At 53.6% G+C, this 15,117-nt stretch overlaps 1 protein-coding gene across 5 annotated transcripts in view; it reads left to right on the forward strand.

The window, feature by feature from the left end:
* ANKS1A (ankyrin repeat and sterile alpha motif domain containing 1A) overlaps window positions 1-15,117 on the forward strand; it is a 118,664-nt gene that overhangs the window by 93,474 nt on the left and 10,073 nt on the right. For all 5 annotated transcript variants that reach the window (XM_019546740.1, XM_019546742.1, XM_019546738.1 and 2 more), the window contains 8 exons: window positions 4,203-4,301; window positions 5,992-6,144; window positions 7,427-7,534; window positions 11,487-11,651; window positions 12,055-12,180; window positions 12,628-12,699; window positions 12,785-12,871; window positions 14,093-14,230. In XM_019546740.1, coding sequence (XP_019402285.1) covers window positions 4,203-4,301; window positions 5,992-6,144; window positions 7,427-7,534; window positions 11,487-11,651; window positions 12,055-12,180; window positions 12,628-12,699; window positions 12,785-12,871; window positions 14,093-14,230 — 948 coding nt within the window. The remainder of the gene's footprint in view (window positions 1-4,202; window positions 4,302-5,991; window positions 6,145-7,426; window positions 7,535-11,486; window positions 11,652-12,054; window positions 12,181-12,627; window positions 12,700-12,784; window positions 12,872-14,092; window positions 14,231-15,117) is intronic.

Raw genomic sequence — 15,117 nt, forward strand, 5'->3', positions numbered from 1 at the left:
CGCAGGGCAGGCGCGGAGGTAAGGCTGAGTTCTTGGTGACTGAACAGAAGGAACTACGAGGGCTAGGAAGGACTGAGCGCGGGGCCTGGAGCCAGGAACTCTGAATATCACAAGAGTCAACGCGGAGCCCATAAGCCAACTCAGGCAAGTCAGCTCCCCTCCTCTGCCGGTTTTTCCCATCCTTACAATGGAGCTAAGGAGCTAAGAGTTAATTGAGCGATTTTCTTTAGGCCTCTAAAAAGAAATGAGAAAGTGCAGACATGGCACTGTAACTCTGCCTCTTCCCTCTTGGAGGGGTGTACAACTTGCACACCGTTTTTATAAAGAGCTATAAATGTGCTGTTACTTGACCCCTTAGCTCAGCATTTGCAAGCGGCCAAAGAGATGAGCGTCTCTGCTTGTAGGCTGGGATCTGCAGCTCGTAAGAGCACAGCCTGTAGCCGTGCTCATATTTAGGCTTGTTTTGTTCTCCGTCAGCCAGCTTTATGGCTCAGCCTGCAAGTTGCGTGGAGGCTTTATTGTCCTTGTGCTCCTATGTTCCAGGACCCCGGCCGTTGTTTGCACTTGACAAGACTGCCTTTACAAGACGGCTGTTATTGGCTACGCTAAAGCCAGCAGATGATTGCAGCCTGGCACCGGTCCCCTGTAGAAGGTGCCTGTTGTAGTTTCTTTTGCTAAACGACCAAATCCAGATGATCTCTCCAGCTTTTGCTGCAGACCTAGGGCGCTATCTCCTGGTTCCTGTCTCTGGCTTCTGAAGGGTAACCAGCTGTTTGTAAGCAAGGACTTTGCAGCGTGCTGTTTGCTGTGCCTTTGTGTGTCTGCAGTCCTATTGGTGTCTATTTTTTATTCCCCTCCCCGAGGCAAAACCTTACAAAGGCAGACCTGAGACACACTGGGCAGTGCTACGGATTCACGTTCCAGAATGCCTTTGCAGACTAACCTGACAAGTGCTTTGTATGTGTCCGTCGTAAACTGCAGGCTCCTTGGAGCCAGCACTTTCCGCTCACAAAGGCAACTAGTCGTGCGGGTGCCAAATTCAAGTGTTCTGCTGCTAAGGGCTGGAGCCATCTCATCTCATCCCCCGAGGCCTGATGGGAGTTCAAGACCTTAAGCTTGTAAACTTCCTCTTGATTATAGGACTGAGAGGGGTTCGGCAGGGGGTTGCGCTGCTGTTCTTTGACCCCGGCAGTAGTGACCCAGGGCCTGTTTATCCCACACTGGGGGCATGTCTTACACATGTGCTTTAATATGCATGAGCCTATTTTAAGGCACATTAAAGCGTCACAAAAAAGTGTGCTCTTTAGTTAATGCTCATTAAAATAGGCTAATGTGCGTTTTTCTAGTACCTCCTAATGGAGGTACTAGATTTAATGCGCGTTATCTAAAGCGCACTAATGAACATGTGGACGTGCCTTTGGCGATTATTAGCTTGCTGCTGTAGCTTGCTAGTAAGTGAATGCTTCTCTGTAGCCCAACCTGAGAGTGCAGCACAGCTGAACACTTTGCACCATTCACCCCTTGTCTACAGCTTTATCTCTGTTTTCCTCTATGCACCGATGTAGCCCGGCGAGTGAGAATAAATCCTCTTGTTACAGAGGGGCTGTGCCCTGCCGTGGCCGGGAATTACTACAGTGGACAAAGCAAGTGGCTGAGGATGGTGAAGAAACCCCCACAGCTGTCTCAGCTCCATGCTGCATGCAGAGTTGGCAATGACAACTGGTAGCCTTTAGTCACGTGGTACCGGTTACTGCTGCCATGTCATATGTGGGGAATGCGGACTCTGGCATTGCCATGAGAGCCGGCAGACAGTCGCTCAGCTCCCAGGGCCCTGGGGAGCTGAGCTGGGCAGCGAGCCCAGTGAAGGAAGATCAGTGTTCCCATCTGGTCACCCCAGCTGTGGAGCTCTGCACCCTTGATATGCATGTGTATGCCTGGGACTAACCAGGAAGGGGAGGAGATCTGTTTGATGGGAGCAGGACCCTGCTCTGGGCTGCATGCTCGTGAGAGATTGGCTCCTTTTGAATATGAATGAGCTGAGGTCCTTCTAATATTGGAGACCTGTTCCTGCAACTTCGTACTGGGCGGGGGTGGGCGGTAGAGCAGCTCGCAAAATTGACGTTCAGTTTAAGAATTGAGCTTGTGCCATGGAACTCCCTGAAGGGTCTCGACGGCAGAAAGGCTGGGAGAGGAAGTTTTAAAATATCTCCGTTCTGCTGTGTAGGATGCGATTCTCTGAGCTTGGGTTTCTGAGGCTGAGTTGGGCTGGGCTGGGCTATTTCAGCTTGGATTCCAATACATTCGTTGTCCTTTCAGTGGCTTTTTGCCCCATTTGTAACTAGACATGGGTAGATCCGGACTTTGAAAAGGTGGGGGTTGCAGATGGTGAGGTGAATCGACGCATATTTTTTCCAACTAAAAATAAACTAGAAGTTTGACGAATACACCGGGGGCCCGGGGCTGTTGTGTTCAGTTTAAGATTGAAACAGAAACAAGAACAGCTTAATTGGAATGAATTAAAAACAGTCTGTAGGGCTGTGAAGTAGGAGCTTCATTCCCAGGAGTAGCAAACAGACAGCAGAATTGCAGAACAGAATAGCTTGATTGGTGGAACATCAAGGCTGTTAAAAAGGAGAGGGTCATTAACACCTCTGGAATGAAGGGATCAAGTAGATGATATAATGAGCCGTGAAGTTAAGCGACTCCCTCCGCGCTGTCTGCCTAGAAATGCTACTGCTACTGCCAGGCAGTTGGTTTTAAACTCTGGATGGAGCAGAAATCAAAGAGGGGTACAAGTGCCCCGGTGCGCACGCCCCTCGCATCCACCCTCTAAGTAGATCTTTATTAAAACAAAACATGAAGTAACGAGGAACTCCCAGTTTAGCTTGTACAGTTTGGCTGCCTCAAGAGCACAGGACGTCTGGGCTTGAACGTAAGTTCTCGTTAGATGTCTGTACGGCGCCCGGCTCACGGTGAGTCTGATCCCGATTGTGGTTTGAGGATGCTTCAGCAATATGGATAAGTGGCAGTAACTGGCTCCGTCAGTCCTGGCTATTCAGTGACGGCAGACACGCGTGGCCCTAGAGCTGAGCGCTCTCCAGATATAAGCCGGATGGAGACAAACAAGGAGCTTGCAATCAAAGCTTCTAAGGGAGCAAGCAGTCGCTCTGCATGGTTAGCTCCTGTACCGAGCTAATGAGTTTTGCGAAGTAGCGTGTAACGAGGAGTCTATTCACCGGAGAGAGGTGGGCTGCTTCCGTCCCCGTGGAGACAGGTATTAGATCACAGCGAGACTGACCTTCCCCAAATCTCCTGCTCCCACTCAAATAAATTCAATTTTCTCTCCCTCCCTCCAGGGAGGCTGAGCAGAGCCAAACTTCCCCTGCCCGTTTGCGCCATGTGCGCTCATGTCTAGAGGGCTGGCTGGTTAAGCAGTGGCTGCGCTGAATTGTTAAGCCTGGCTCAAAGGAATGGGTGATTAAAGCATCTGTTTATAAAATAAGAAGGCTGCTGAAATTAGCGGCCTGAAATCTGTCAGCTGGAAAGATGTCATGGAGCAGAGTGTGCGTCTGCGTGTACAGGAGGAGAGAGCCGTGGCTGTGTTCATTCTGCCTGAATGAAAGGGCTCAGCAGTGTACTGCATGCACCAGAATGAACCCTTCAGGTGACCTGCTTTGTGTCTGCTCATTCAGACTCCCGGCTGGTAGCAGGCCCCCAGAGCCCTGCTGGTGGGGAAAGCTCATGGTGGGATGTACCCTGGGCCAACCTGGGAGGGCAGGGCCTTTAAGGTTGGCTTGTGAGCTGCTTTGTGTCCAGCCCAAGCTGGTATGAGATGGGCCCGCCCTGAAGAGATTCCTCTTGGAAATGAGACGGAGAACTGCAGGCATAATTTTTCCAGTGGCTCTGCTGGGTGAGAGAAATTCACTGCTCCACTGCGCTTTTTATTGCCGTGCCCCTTAAAGAAGGGATTGTTCTTATAAAGCTCCACTTATCTTCTCCTGTGCTGTGGCTCCTGGCGAGTGGCAGAGGGTTTCCACACAACACATTGCAAGCAGCCTCCCTTCTTTCTCCCCTGGGGGTGTTTGGGGATGGGTGTAGCTCAGGGGAAGGCTGCTCTGATGCACCTGGTTCCTTCTCTAGCGACAGGTCTTGCGGATGTCGCGCGCTTCCCCCATGTCTTCTCTCGCTTTCTGTTCCCGCAGGGCTGTAACGTCATGGAGGATCAGGACCTCCGGGAGATCGGCATCAGTGACCCGCAGCACCGCAGGAAACTTCTCCAAGCAGCGCGTTCCCTTCCCAAGGTTAATATCTTCCTACCAGTTGCTGCGAGCGGAGGTAGGGTGCTTCCTCTTTCTCACAGCGTGGCTTGTGTGAGGAAGACGGCAGTGCAGGAAGCAAAGCAAACCATTCCAGCCATCTGGAGTAGGTTCTGGCCGGGGCTGTTGGGAAGGATGGTGCTCAGAAAAGGACTTGGGACCAGATCAGTAGAGCATCCTACACCAAGGATAAGGGAGGGCTGCTTTAGGAGCAGTGTGTGCATTTTAGGTATAGGTGTCAGCTCTCTCTACTCGGGTGACTGGTGACTACCTAAGGTACTGTCAGGAGCTGGCTAACGGAACGCCTCCGCTCCTCGGGACCACCACCCAGCTTCCATGGGGGTTTCTGAAGGGGCTGCGCAGGGGTGGGAAGGAGCTGCCCGTTCACCAGGGGGATTCCACCTCCCTCCAGCCCTCTCTAGTAGCCAGAGATGTTGCTCTGTGTCTCCGTATCGTGTAAAACGAGCAAAACGTGCCCCTGCATTGTGAGCTGGCCATAAAAATTCAGGGCCCCTACTGCTGGGGATGCACAAGGGGTCTCTCCTTGCAGTCCTCCTCCAGAAGCACTGGCATGGCTGTTGGTGTTCAGCAATGGCTATCTGGGCACCTTATCTGCAAAGTGCTGGCAGTTGCAGCATAAAGGCCCAAACAGTGGATGGGAGCCCAGAGACCCTCGGTACAGGTAGGGCAGGTGAACGCTGAGCCACAAGTGCAGAGCGAAGGCTTAGTGCTCTGGCGCTGTGATGGTGAGTGGAACCGAGGGAGGAAACCCTGTCTTCCCAGCCTGCCTCCCCCCACTGTTTCTTGCACTCAGCAAGCACCCAGTGTAACTGCACGTTGGCATTCCCAGCTTCAGCCAGAGGTCCTCTGCTCATTTGAGCAGGGTCACTGATGAACCAGCCTAACTCAAGTGCTGAAGGGAGGCAGTCATCCCCTGCATTTGACTTCTCAGGCCTCTTCCATGAGCCTCTGTGTTGACCTGGTCACCGTCGTTATCTGTGTTGGTAGTGTGCAACTGAGGCTGTTTAAGGTGGTTGGAACAGAGCTTCGGCAAGGCTGTGGTCAGCAGGGTGCTTCCCACCCACACGCGCACAACGTAATTGTGTGTTAAACAGAGCAACTCTTAGCTTCATTTGTCAGAGATGATCTGCTGGAGAATGAGGCTCTGGCCATTCCTCATGGGAGTAGCTTTTCAGGCTGTGATTGCTTGAGGGTGGATGCGGGGTACATCTCCACTGCAGTTGCTGCTGGGCCAGAGGATTGCGTGGATGTGTCTGAGCTCACTCAGAGCTGGCTGCCACCAGTACTTGCTGCCATCTGGTCGTGACAGCACAGAGCACATGAGGGCTATTGCTTAGTGTCTTTATTCCACCGCGCAGGTGGATTTTGCAGCCCAGACGAGAAGTCTTGTGTGACCTCAGCTGCATTGCTAGTAGTGCCTGAGTTGCCTCATGTAGAGCTAGCCAGTATTTCTGCACAAACTGCAGTCGCAGAAGTGTGCCCACAGCCCTACACAGCTGCCTGAGAGCTAGGTACTTACCATGCACGGTTGCTATTAAATACCAATCTTTCTGTAATTATATTGGGTTTTAATTGCAGCCACTCAGATTTAGCCTCCAAGCTGTTTGGGATTCCCCAGGGCTTTTAACCCCTTCTTCATGCGTGCATTTTACAGGTAAAACCTCTGGGTTGTGATGGGAACAGCCAGCCGTCAGTTCCTGCCTGGCTCGACTCTTTGGGGCTTCAGGACTACATCCAGTCCTTCCTGTCAAGTGGCTACAGCTCTATCGACACTGTGAAAAACCTCTGGGAGCTGGAGTTGGTGAATGTGAGTCTCACTTTTCCCTTGTGTGTGCTGTTAAACCTCTTCCGGGTTCCCTTCAGGCAGGCGTCTCTCCCACGAGGGCGGAAGCTCCAGTGCACCAGTCCTGTTCTGATACCAAGTCACGTGCTTTGCTTTCCCAGAAGAGCAAGAGCCATGGGTCTGATGAGGGATCAGACGGGTCACCCCTACAGAGCTTGATGAAGGCTGCCCCCCCTCCCGCCCCATACTTGAGCAGGTTGCCATCACAGACTAGTAGAATGTGTGATGAAGTGGCAGGGGCAGTTCTGTTGCCAGCACATGAGGCTTTTGTGCATTGTGCCACTGTTTCCTAGTCGTCTGTGCCAACTAGTGAGACTGGGAAGAGCCCCGATCCTGTAGCTCCAGTATGGCTGGAGGGCTGGGAGATGAGCAATAGTGGCAGACCAGTGGCAGAGGCTGCTTTTCAAAGCTGGCAGGAGGGGTTCAGGGATAATGTGGTGTTACCTGTCCTTCTGCGTGTACTAGGCTGATGCTTGGAGCACTACTTGGGCCCTTCTGCAGGAAGGAGCACATGTTGTTAGAGATTCACGGTTCATTGTGACTGAGGGGCATCAGTCATAATGTACCAAGCAGCTTCTTTCCCTGCTCCGTCAGTCTGTTCAGAATCCTTTGTTTAAGTAAGAACCTTTGTGTTCATCTAACTAAAATGCAAGCAAGCCCCTGCGAATATGTTTAAGGCTTCCACCACGCGGAAGGACACATCGAGTGTGTCAGGCAGGACACATGCTTGCATGTGGGATACCAAGCAGCACAGTCTAGCTAGCAGCTTCAACTTGGGGCTGGGCACCAGCAGTTCTCCCATGGGCTCGTGCTGGCTGTGACACCACCACTTAACCTCTCTGCTCTGTGGAGTCCTCAGCTGAGCTTGTGCCAGCCCACCCCCGAAGACGTTTCAGGGCTTGGTTGTTGAGAGCGTATGAAGACGGCAGCGTACAAAGGCAGAGCTGTTCTGTCTGCGCACTGAGTTAGCACTAAGAGCATGGGGTTATTTCCCACTGCACCCGATGCCCACATTCTGCTGTGAAGCTGGCACGCTGCTGACCTGCCCAGCTGTGGTGCTGCAGGGTGTCGGCAGACAAGGTGTCTAGGAGACCCCTGCCGGTGAGGCAGTTCCTGCTTTAGCCTGAAGTGGAGGCTGTGAAACCTCAGCATAGAAGGTGCAGACTTGTGCGATGCATCTGGGGAGGGCAGTTAGAAATCCTTCCCGCCCTCCTTGAGCTGAGCTCACCTCCCCCTCTCTCTGCAGGTGCTGAAAGTAAATCTGCTTGGCCATCGGAAAAGGATCATCGCCTCTCTGGCGGATAGGCCCTATGAGGAGCCGCCACAGAAACCACCACGCTTCTCGCAGCTGAGAGTGAGTCGCTGTTTGTATTTGCCGGCTACTGCCTGACTGATGCATCTGCCCTGAGCACTATCAGCAGCTGCCAAGATACTTTCTTCTTCTCCCCTTCCTTTTCACTTCCTTCTCTCTCTCCCTCCCGCCCCTCCCTCCCCCCTTCTTTCAAGGTAGTGAACACAAATGTGTGTCAGAAATGAGCTTTCCCCTTTTGATGAGCAACAAAACCCTTCTGGGGATTTTGGAACCCCTGAAACGCATTTGCTGAGCTCGGGTACTTCAGAACATCTCCAGGTGGGCTGCCAAGCAGAGGTGGGAGTGTGAGGACACTTGCCATGCTTCCCTCAAAGACTTAGTTGCACACGTGCGCTCTCCCCTCTTCTCTCAAGTACTAGCGTTTTGCCCAGCCTCATCAACAAAAAGTGGCTGTTAAAGGAGCCTTCCTTGGTCAGTATTTTATGAGTTCACGCTTTAAGTCTGTATGGTAGGTTTTGAATGCCCAGGGCAGTTTCTAAGGAAGGCATCCATTTGGGGTTGTTTTTTTTTAATTCATTAGGGCTTAAAACTCAACTACTTTGTTTCAGAATAGAAAGCTAAGCTGCTTGCCATGAGCTCTGACCAGCAGGGGACACTTGGGCAAGGGCTCCAACTTAGTTTTGGCTCTCAGATGTTCCTTCGCTTGTCCGTCCTGGATGTGTTTGTCAGTTGCTTTGGGGCCAAGTTTGGCCCTTGCAGGTGGACTGTAAAACAGCACCATGTGGTGTTGCGTGAGGGTGAGGGCATATTTGGGGCAAGCCCCATTATCCTCAACAGATGCCTTTGGGTGTTCCTAGAGAGGGCCAGGGACCAAGTATTCCCCCTTGGAACTTGCTGAAACTTAGGAGACCTGGATCTGAGCTGCTGTAAGAGGTGCTGGTCACAGTGATGGGCCCCAGCCGCCCGTTCTGTCCTCCTGGCCTGTATCAGAATAGCCCAGTGCGGAGAAAAATTGGCTTTCTGGCACCAGCCTTGGCCCCAACCAGAGCACTGGAAGGGAATCCAGCCCAGGAGGTGTGTGGTCTGCTGCGGGTTCCAATAGATGCTTGCCCTGTTCTCCGAGTAGGCCCCACAGATGGCCATTGTTCAGATGGGACATGCTCATCTAAAGAAACAAGTGACTGGGTGATGACATCAGGGCTTTCAAGTTGATCCTTTTAGTTTTCCTATGTGTGGGTGAGGAGCTGACGGGGAAGCTCACCATGTCGCATCCCCCTGCTCTCCACTGCACAAAGCACTGATGCCCAGTTAGTGTGTGTTCAACAACATGGGGCCGGGGCCGCGTGTCTCCTTGGCCCTTTTTGAGATCTGTTCAGGATGGAGTGAGGCCCATCGGGTTTAAGCAGAGCGCTGGAGGCAGGAGGGATGTTGCCCTGGCGTGCTGCGTTGCTGCATCTTCGGTGCTGCAAAGCAGAATTCCTGTAGCATATATAAGGAGCGGGTGGGAGCGCTGCCCTCCTGTAAAAGCAAGCCCGTTGCCAGCTGCTATCTTGCGAGCTTCCCTTGAAGCCTGGGGTCAGTGTCTCAGCCATTGTTCTGCTCCTTGCTTCAGCTGCAGATCCCTTTTCTTGGCCCTGAATGCCAAGAGCTTAAAGGAAAAAAAAAAAAAAAAAAGGGCACCTTTTTAATGAGATTCAGGGCCTCTGCCAGGTGGCTGACCCAATCAGTCTTGATTAGCTGGGGACCTCAGAGACGTGTGTGTCGCTGTTGACTCCAAGTAGTACCTGGAATGCATGTTGTGCTCAGATGCAAGTCCCAAACCAGACACAGGTGTTCAGCAAGGTTATGGCTTTGAACCTGGCTGCTTTTTAAGGGGTGGAGACATACAAGCATGGGGAATAAGTCAGTGGAGTTTAGCCAGGAGCTCTAGTTATGACAGGCAGCATCACAAATACCCGTGTTAGGTTAGTCCCTGGTAAATGGGGGACAGCCCCCTGGGTTGTCACTGGGTCCCTGGTCCCCTGCAAGAGAAGGCAATTAGTTTCTCTGGTCTGTTTGAACATGGCCATCTCACTGACTCAAGGGGCCCGTAAAGGCATGAGGGTGTCCAGCTCTAAAACTGATGTGCCTGTTTGAGTAGCAAACTCGGCCCCTCTCTTGCCTCTCAGCAGCTGCAGGAGAGGCCTGAGATGCACTTGTGAGGCTGATGTCCTTAATAAATGAATTCACAAAGGGGCTGGAATTCCTAGGCCCAGAGCCACCCCGTGTCGTCTGCAGTGGTTTTGCTGTGCTTGTATTGCATCAGGAGTACGGGGATGCGACAGACAGCTTGTATTGGTATCTGATGTTGATGCAGGTGTTATGGTCATCTGTATGCTCCGCTCAGCTCCGAGTGGGCAGTATCCATTGCGCAAAATCTGTGGTCGGCATCAGCCCTGATGAGCTCTTCCATCAGTGCTTGAAGGCCAAGAACCAAACATGAGACTGATCTTCCCTCAGTGCCCCCCATTGGTTTTCCCCACCTCCCCCTGGTGCCGCAGTGGCTGGGAATGGATGTGAGCGCCCTGCGCTGCCAGTCCAACCTGTGCTCGCTCTGTGGATGCCCAGTGGCTTGAGGTCCCCTGTCTGCATATCCCACCCTCTCCCTACTGGGGAATCACTGACCTGGTAAAGAGCAGATGCCCAGCTGGGAGGCAACCAGCTGCGGATCCAGGAATTTCTAAAACATCTTCTTGAGACTGATGGGACTGAATGAACAGAAAAAGCTCTTTGGCTCGGGATCAACTGATTGAAATGCTGGGTAGGGAGGCAGGGAAAGAGAATAGGCCATTTGCAGCATTTCCTGATGCCACAGCTGTCGTGTGCCAGACTCTGGCATGATGGAGCGGAAGGATGTCAATGGGAAATTAAGCGAGTGCCTTGAATAGAGTTAATGCGTATCACAGCTGCGAGCTCCCAAATGTACCAGCTTGGGTTCCCTGGGCCCGGATCTGCACGTCCCAGGGAGGGACTCTTTCCCCTCCCAGTACAACCAGCCTTTGTAAGGCTCTGATCGCACTGGGAGATGAGTGATGCTGTTAGAGCCGTGTCAAGAGGACTTGGCTTGCCGTTGAATCCTGTTCAACCCTCCTGGCCGGAAGCTTGGGTCTTTGTGCCCTCTAGCGTGCATCAGCAGATTAAAGGTGGCTGCTTGCGCAGGAATGACCCTGGGCGGGTGCCGAGGAATCCTGGAGTCGTGGGCTGGGGGAGGAGGACTGCAGTGTGACTTGGTTCCTTAGGGATGAGCAGACCAGGCCAGACATCCTGGGTGCTGTCGCTGGCCCTATTAGAGTCCCTTCATGTGAGTGGTGCAGCTCTTGGCCTTCAGTGTCTCCCTAAGAGAGAACTGCCCTATCCCAGCTGACTCTCGAGCTCTGCCTCCCTGAATTGCGGAGGCTTCTCTGCCCCTTTCCCCCTGCCCAGCGCACCGCAGCTGGGGCTCTGCACAGCGCCCTGGACAGCTGCCAGGAGCCGGCTCCCCTTCAGACAGGCGCCGTCTTAGCTCCTACGTAGTGGCAGCTGAGGAAGTGCCCTGGATTAAGAGCTGAGTTAAGGACCTCTCCAGCAATTTGGTCATTGACACCAGTGAACTCCCTGTTCCCACAATACGCCCTTGGAGTACCTGGGAGGTGGCGTGAATCTGGTCTACAGGATTTTCGTGGCCTTTGGGGCACAGTCTGCACATCACAATAGCGGCTTCTGCAGGCAAGACCTGGCTGTGACTCTGTTTATGTTGCTTTCCCTCTCCTGCAGCACAGGTGGCCTCACAAGGGGACTAAGTCACACTGACAGTGCTCCCGGCTGCAACTCGTGGGCTAGGTCCCCGTGAAGACACAGGTCCATGAGAAGGTGGGGGAGGGAGTGCAGTGGCTCTAATAGCCTGCGGGCAAGGACTGTGAAGCCTGGCTGCCATGGCCAGTTGTGTTTAGGTCTGTGTCTCTGCCTCTGTTTCCAGTGCCAGGATCTGATGTCCCAGACGTCGTCGCCCCTGAGCCAGAACGACTCGTGCACGGGCAGGTCGGCAGATCTCTTGCTGCCTTCTGGAGACCCTGGGAAGAGGCGACATGACAGTGGCCATGAAGTCACCTCCTATCCCAGAGCTGACAGATACAAAGCACAGGTTAGAGCGGGTAGCCCTTGCTGTCACAGCTGAAGGGTCTTCAGTGTGCAAGGAGGCAGCAGCATAGCCTGGCTACACTCCAGCAGGCCCTTCCATTCTGTTTCCCAGGACAGGGCAGGTCAGTTGGGTGCTATTCCTGCCCTGGCTGGAAGCAGTGAACCCAACAGCCTTCTCCCTTAGCACAGCTGATTCAGGCTCCTGCCCAGTGGCTGGCACTGAGAGTCAGGCCAAGGGGGGCAGGGCCCCTTCCTCCCTCCTCAGCCCCTGCATTGAGGAGTCTGGACCTGGTGCTTGGTAAAATGAACTGCTCTGAGGCCAGACGCTACCCCAGGGATCTAGGTTTTGCCTCATGAGTGAGTGAGATGCGCGGCATGGCTTTCACATGTGCCCTTGCCATCCTCAGGAGGAGCGTCGTGAGCCAAAGCTGACTCTTCGCCCCCCCAGCCTAGCAGCACCCTATGCTCCCGTCCAGAATTGGCAGCACCAGCCCGAGAAGCTCATCTTCGAGTCCTGCGGGTACGAGGCCAATGTAAGTGGGTTCCTGTCGCTCAAGGGGCACGTGGGAGGGAGTTGCTCTGAAGCGCGTGGGTGAGCTTGCCCCATCTGCAGTCCTGCACACCTGGGCACCCTCACCCTTCACTACGGACCAGGAAGAGTCTGAATCAGTTGCTGGTTTCCATCCTGGGGCCAGATGTGCTGGGGCCAAGTCCGTATCTGGCCTCTTGGAGGCCTTGGTGGCAGCCAGTGCCCGTAGGAGCAGTGGGCTCTAGAAACAGTCTGGATGAGTTACCTGAACTAGGAGCAGGTGACTACAGCCAGATCGTTGCTGGGGAATGTGAAGGCAGCACCCTGGATTGTCTGCCTCCCACTGGTCATGGCTGTGGTCTGTATGTTGTACCAGGGCAGGGGAGGCTGTCTATGGGGCCAAGGCCTTCAAAATAGAAATGGTGCCATGCCTTCTCCCCATTTCAAACAGTATTTGGGCTCCATGTTGATCAAAGACCTTCGTGGGACAGAGTCTACACAGGATGCCTGTGCCAAGATGAGGGTAGGTGTATGAGGGAGCAGGACCGGCAGGAAAGTGGGAGGTGGCTACGTTGTGCCCCTTAACCAGTGCGTTCTTGTTCCTAAAGAAATCAACGGAGCACATGAAGAAGATCCCAACCATAATATTATCCATCACTTACAAAGGGGTGAAGTTCATTGATGCTTCTAACAAGGTAAGAGGACGGCCTGATCTTTGTGTTGAGAGGGATTGTGTGTGCTGCTTGCTTAGGGCAGCTGGTTATAGCAGGGTCCCTTCTCACTCGCCTGCCACTGTGGCTCGCAGCCCCGTGTGCCAATGAGGTAGACCCAAATGTGGGCCCTCCCTATCTAGCCCCGTGGCGCTACCTAGCTATGAGAGAGGGAGCATCTTGCATCAGGAGCTGCCCCAAGTGTGGGAACTTTGTTGCTAGCCAGGAAGGAACTAGAACCCAGCTGTGCCACCTGCTCCAAGGCGGTGTTTTTTGGCTGTGGCTCTGTTACCTGGTGACCTGAGTCGGGGTTGGAGTCGGACTGAACTCTGCTCCTTCTGCCTCCCTGGCATGCTCTGCCGTTTGACCTATCTATTAGTCTCTGCCTTGATTTCCCGGTGGGTAACCCCCACCTGGTCACAGGGGCCGTTTTGACAGTGCTTATGCCTTGTTCGGTAACAAGCTGATGTGAGGCGCGCCAAAGCACAGCAACAGCAGCGGATGTTGTGCTCCCTGGTGACCAACTCTGCAGCTGCTTGAGGTGAAACTACTGGTTCTTCACGCTGAGCTGTGGGTCCTCAGACACCGTGTGGGGCTTAGCACTGGTTTCTAGGATGCAGGCATTGAAATGTCACATCCTCCTGTCCTGTGCCTGTCAGGGCTTGGTGTGAGGCACTCCTCCATGGACGAGACCATCTTGGATTCTTTCCTGTGAATCCTTTTAGATGGAATGAGGACTCGGGGAGCTAGGAGCTCCCGTCCTGTGGGCATCTCCCTTCTGTCTGCTTGTCCTTTGCCTACAGCATGCACACGAGGTGGCTGTTTGTCAATTGTCTTCAGCCTCACCAGAAGATTAACACGCGGTGAAAGCCTGAGTTCATTTAAAAATGTCCCCAGGTGATGTGGCTGTGCTGAGACGGGACGCATGAGCTGTTCTGTCTGGCTTATTTCCACTAGAACAGAGGGAAGTGAAGTAACATTCCCACATCCTCCAAGATGGCTTAGAGGGACACTAGGGATCTAGTGCCTTTTCGGCTCCTTGTCACAGGGATCTCGGCTCCTTGTCGCATCCCTGTCCTGGGCTGGTGGATGCTTTTCCAAGTTTGGTAACCGTGGCTGTTGTCCCCCTAAGAGACGTGCTACGCGGGACTATCCAGCTGCCCAAAGCACCTGCCCAGCTGGTTGCTTGTGTTTTAACTTTGGCAGAACGTTATTGCTGAGCACGAAATCCGGAACATCTCCTGTGCTGCCCAGGACCCCGAGGACCTCTGTACGTTCGCCTACATCACCAAGGACCTGCAGACCAGCCACCACTACTGCCATGTCTTCAGCACTGTGGATGTGGTGAGTAGCACGTCTGTATGTGTGTGAAACGCCTTGCACCCCAGCAAGCTGTGTGCCATCTGTGGATGGCAGTGCTGCAAAGTGGGTCTTGAGGAGAGAGCACTTGGCAGCTTACTGCACGGGGCAGATTTCTCAAGACGTGGCAGCGGGCCCTAGCGTGGGCCAGTCCCGTTTGTGCAGAGGGAGGGCTGAACGGACGCTACAGCACGGGCATTTATGAATCCAGGAAGGCCGGATCCAAGTATGCTCAGGGCACTGAGCTGGCCCCGCCAGCACTTGTCACGTGGTCTGCCTGCACCTAAGACTCGCCAGCAAGAGGGGGAAAGCCTGTTGGCTCCTGCCATTCTTTCTCTAAGGCAGGGATAGGATTGCTTCCTCCAAGGGTTTCTTTGACTTCCTCGGCCTTGTCTGTGCATGCGAATGGTGCTACTTGGTTCTGCTGGTAGAGGTATTGCAGTGCAGTTGTGGGGGATGGAGTTATACCAGTAGGAAAGTACCACGGCCTGGCAGTTCCCCTTCTCGCATGGATAGGACTGTCCAGTGTAAGCACCTTTTTGACCACTGTTCCAAAATCCCCTTCAGACCATTGGGATGGCTGGAGGGCACAAGTGTGGCATGAAGCACCTGGCAGTTGTTCCTGCTACATCCAGGTCTGTTTCTGTCCTGGCTCAGGCTGGGTTGTAGCACTTCAGCTCGATGCGTTTGTCCCCTCGCTTTCTAGAGCACTAAAACAGGCACTTGAGCGCTGCGAGTGTCCTGCATCCGCAGCTGCACGGCAGGTCGTCCTCCTGCAGCTACATCAGTAGAATAATTGGTCACCTCACTGGGAAAGTCATAGTGGCCTATAGCCTGTTGACAGACCCAGGTGTGTCTGCCTTTCACTGGCC

This window comes from Crocodylus porosus, unplaced genomic scaffold, assembly GCF_001723895.1.
Source record: "Crocodylus porosus isolate Cpor-Errol unplaced genomic scaffold, CroPor_comp1, whole genome shotgun sequence".
Taxonomy (NCBI): domain Eukaryota; kingdom Metazoa; phylum Chordata; order Crocodylia; family Crocodylidae; genus Crocodylus; species Crocodylus porosus.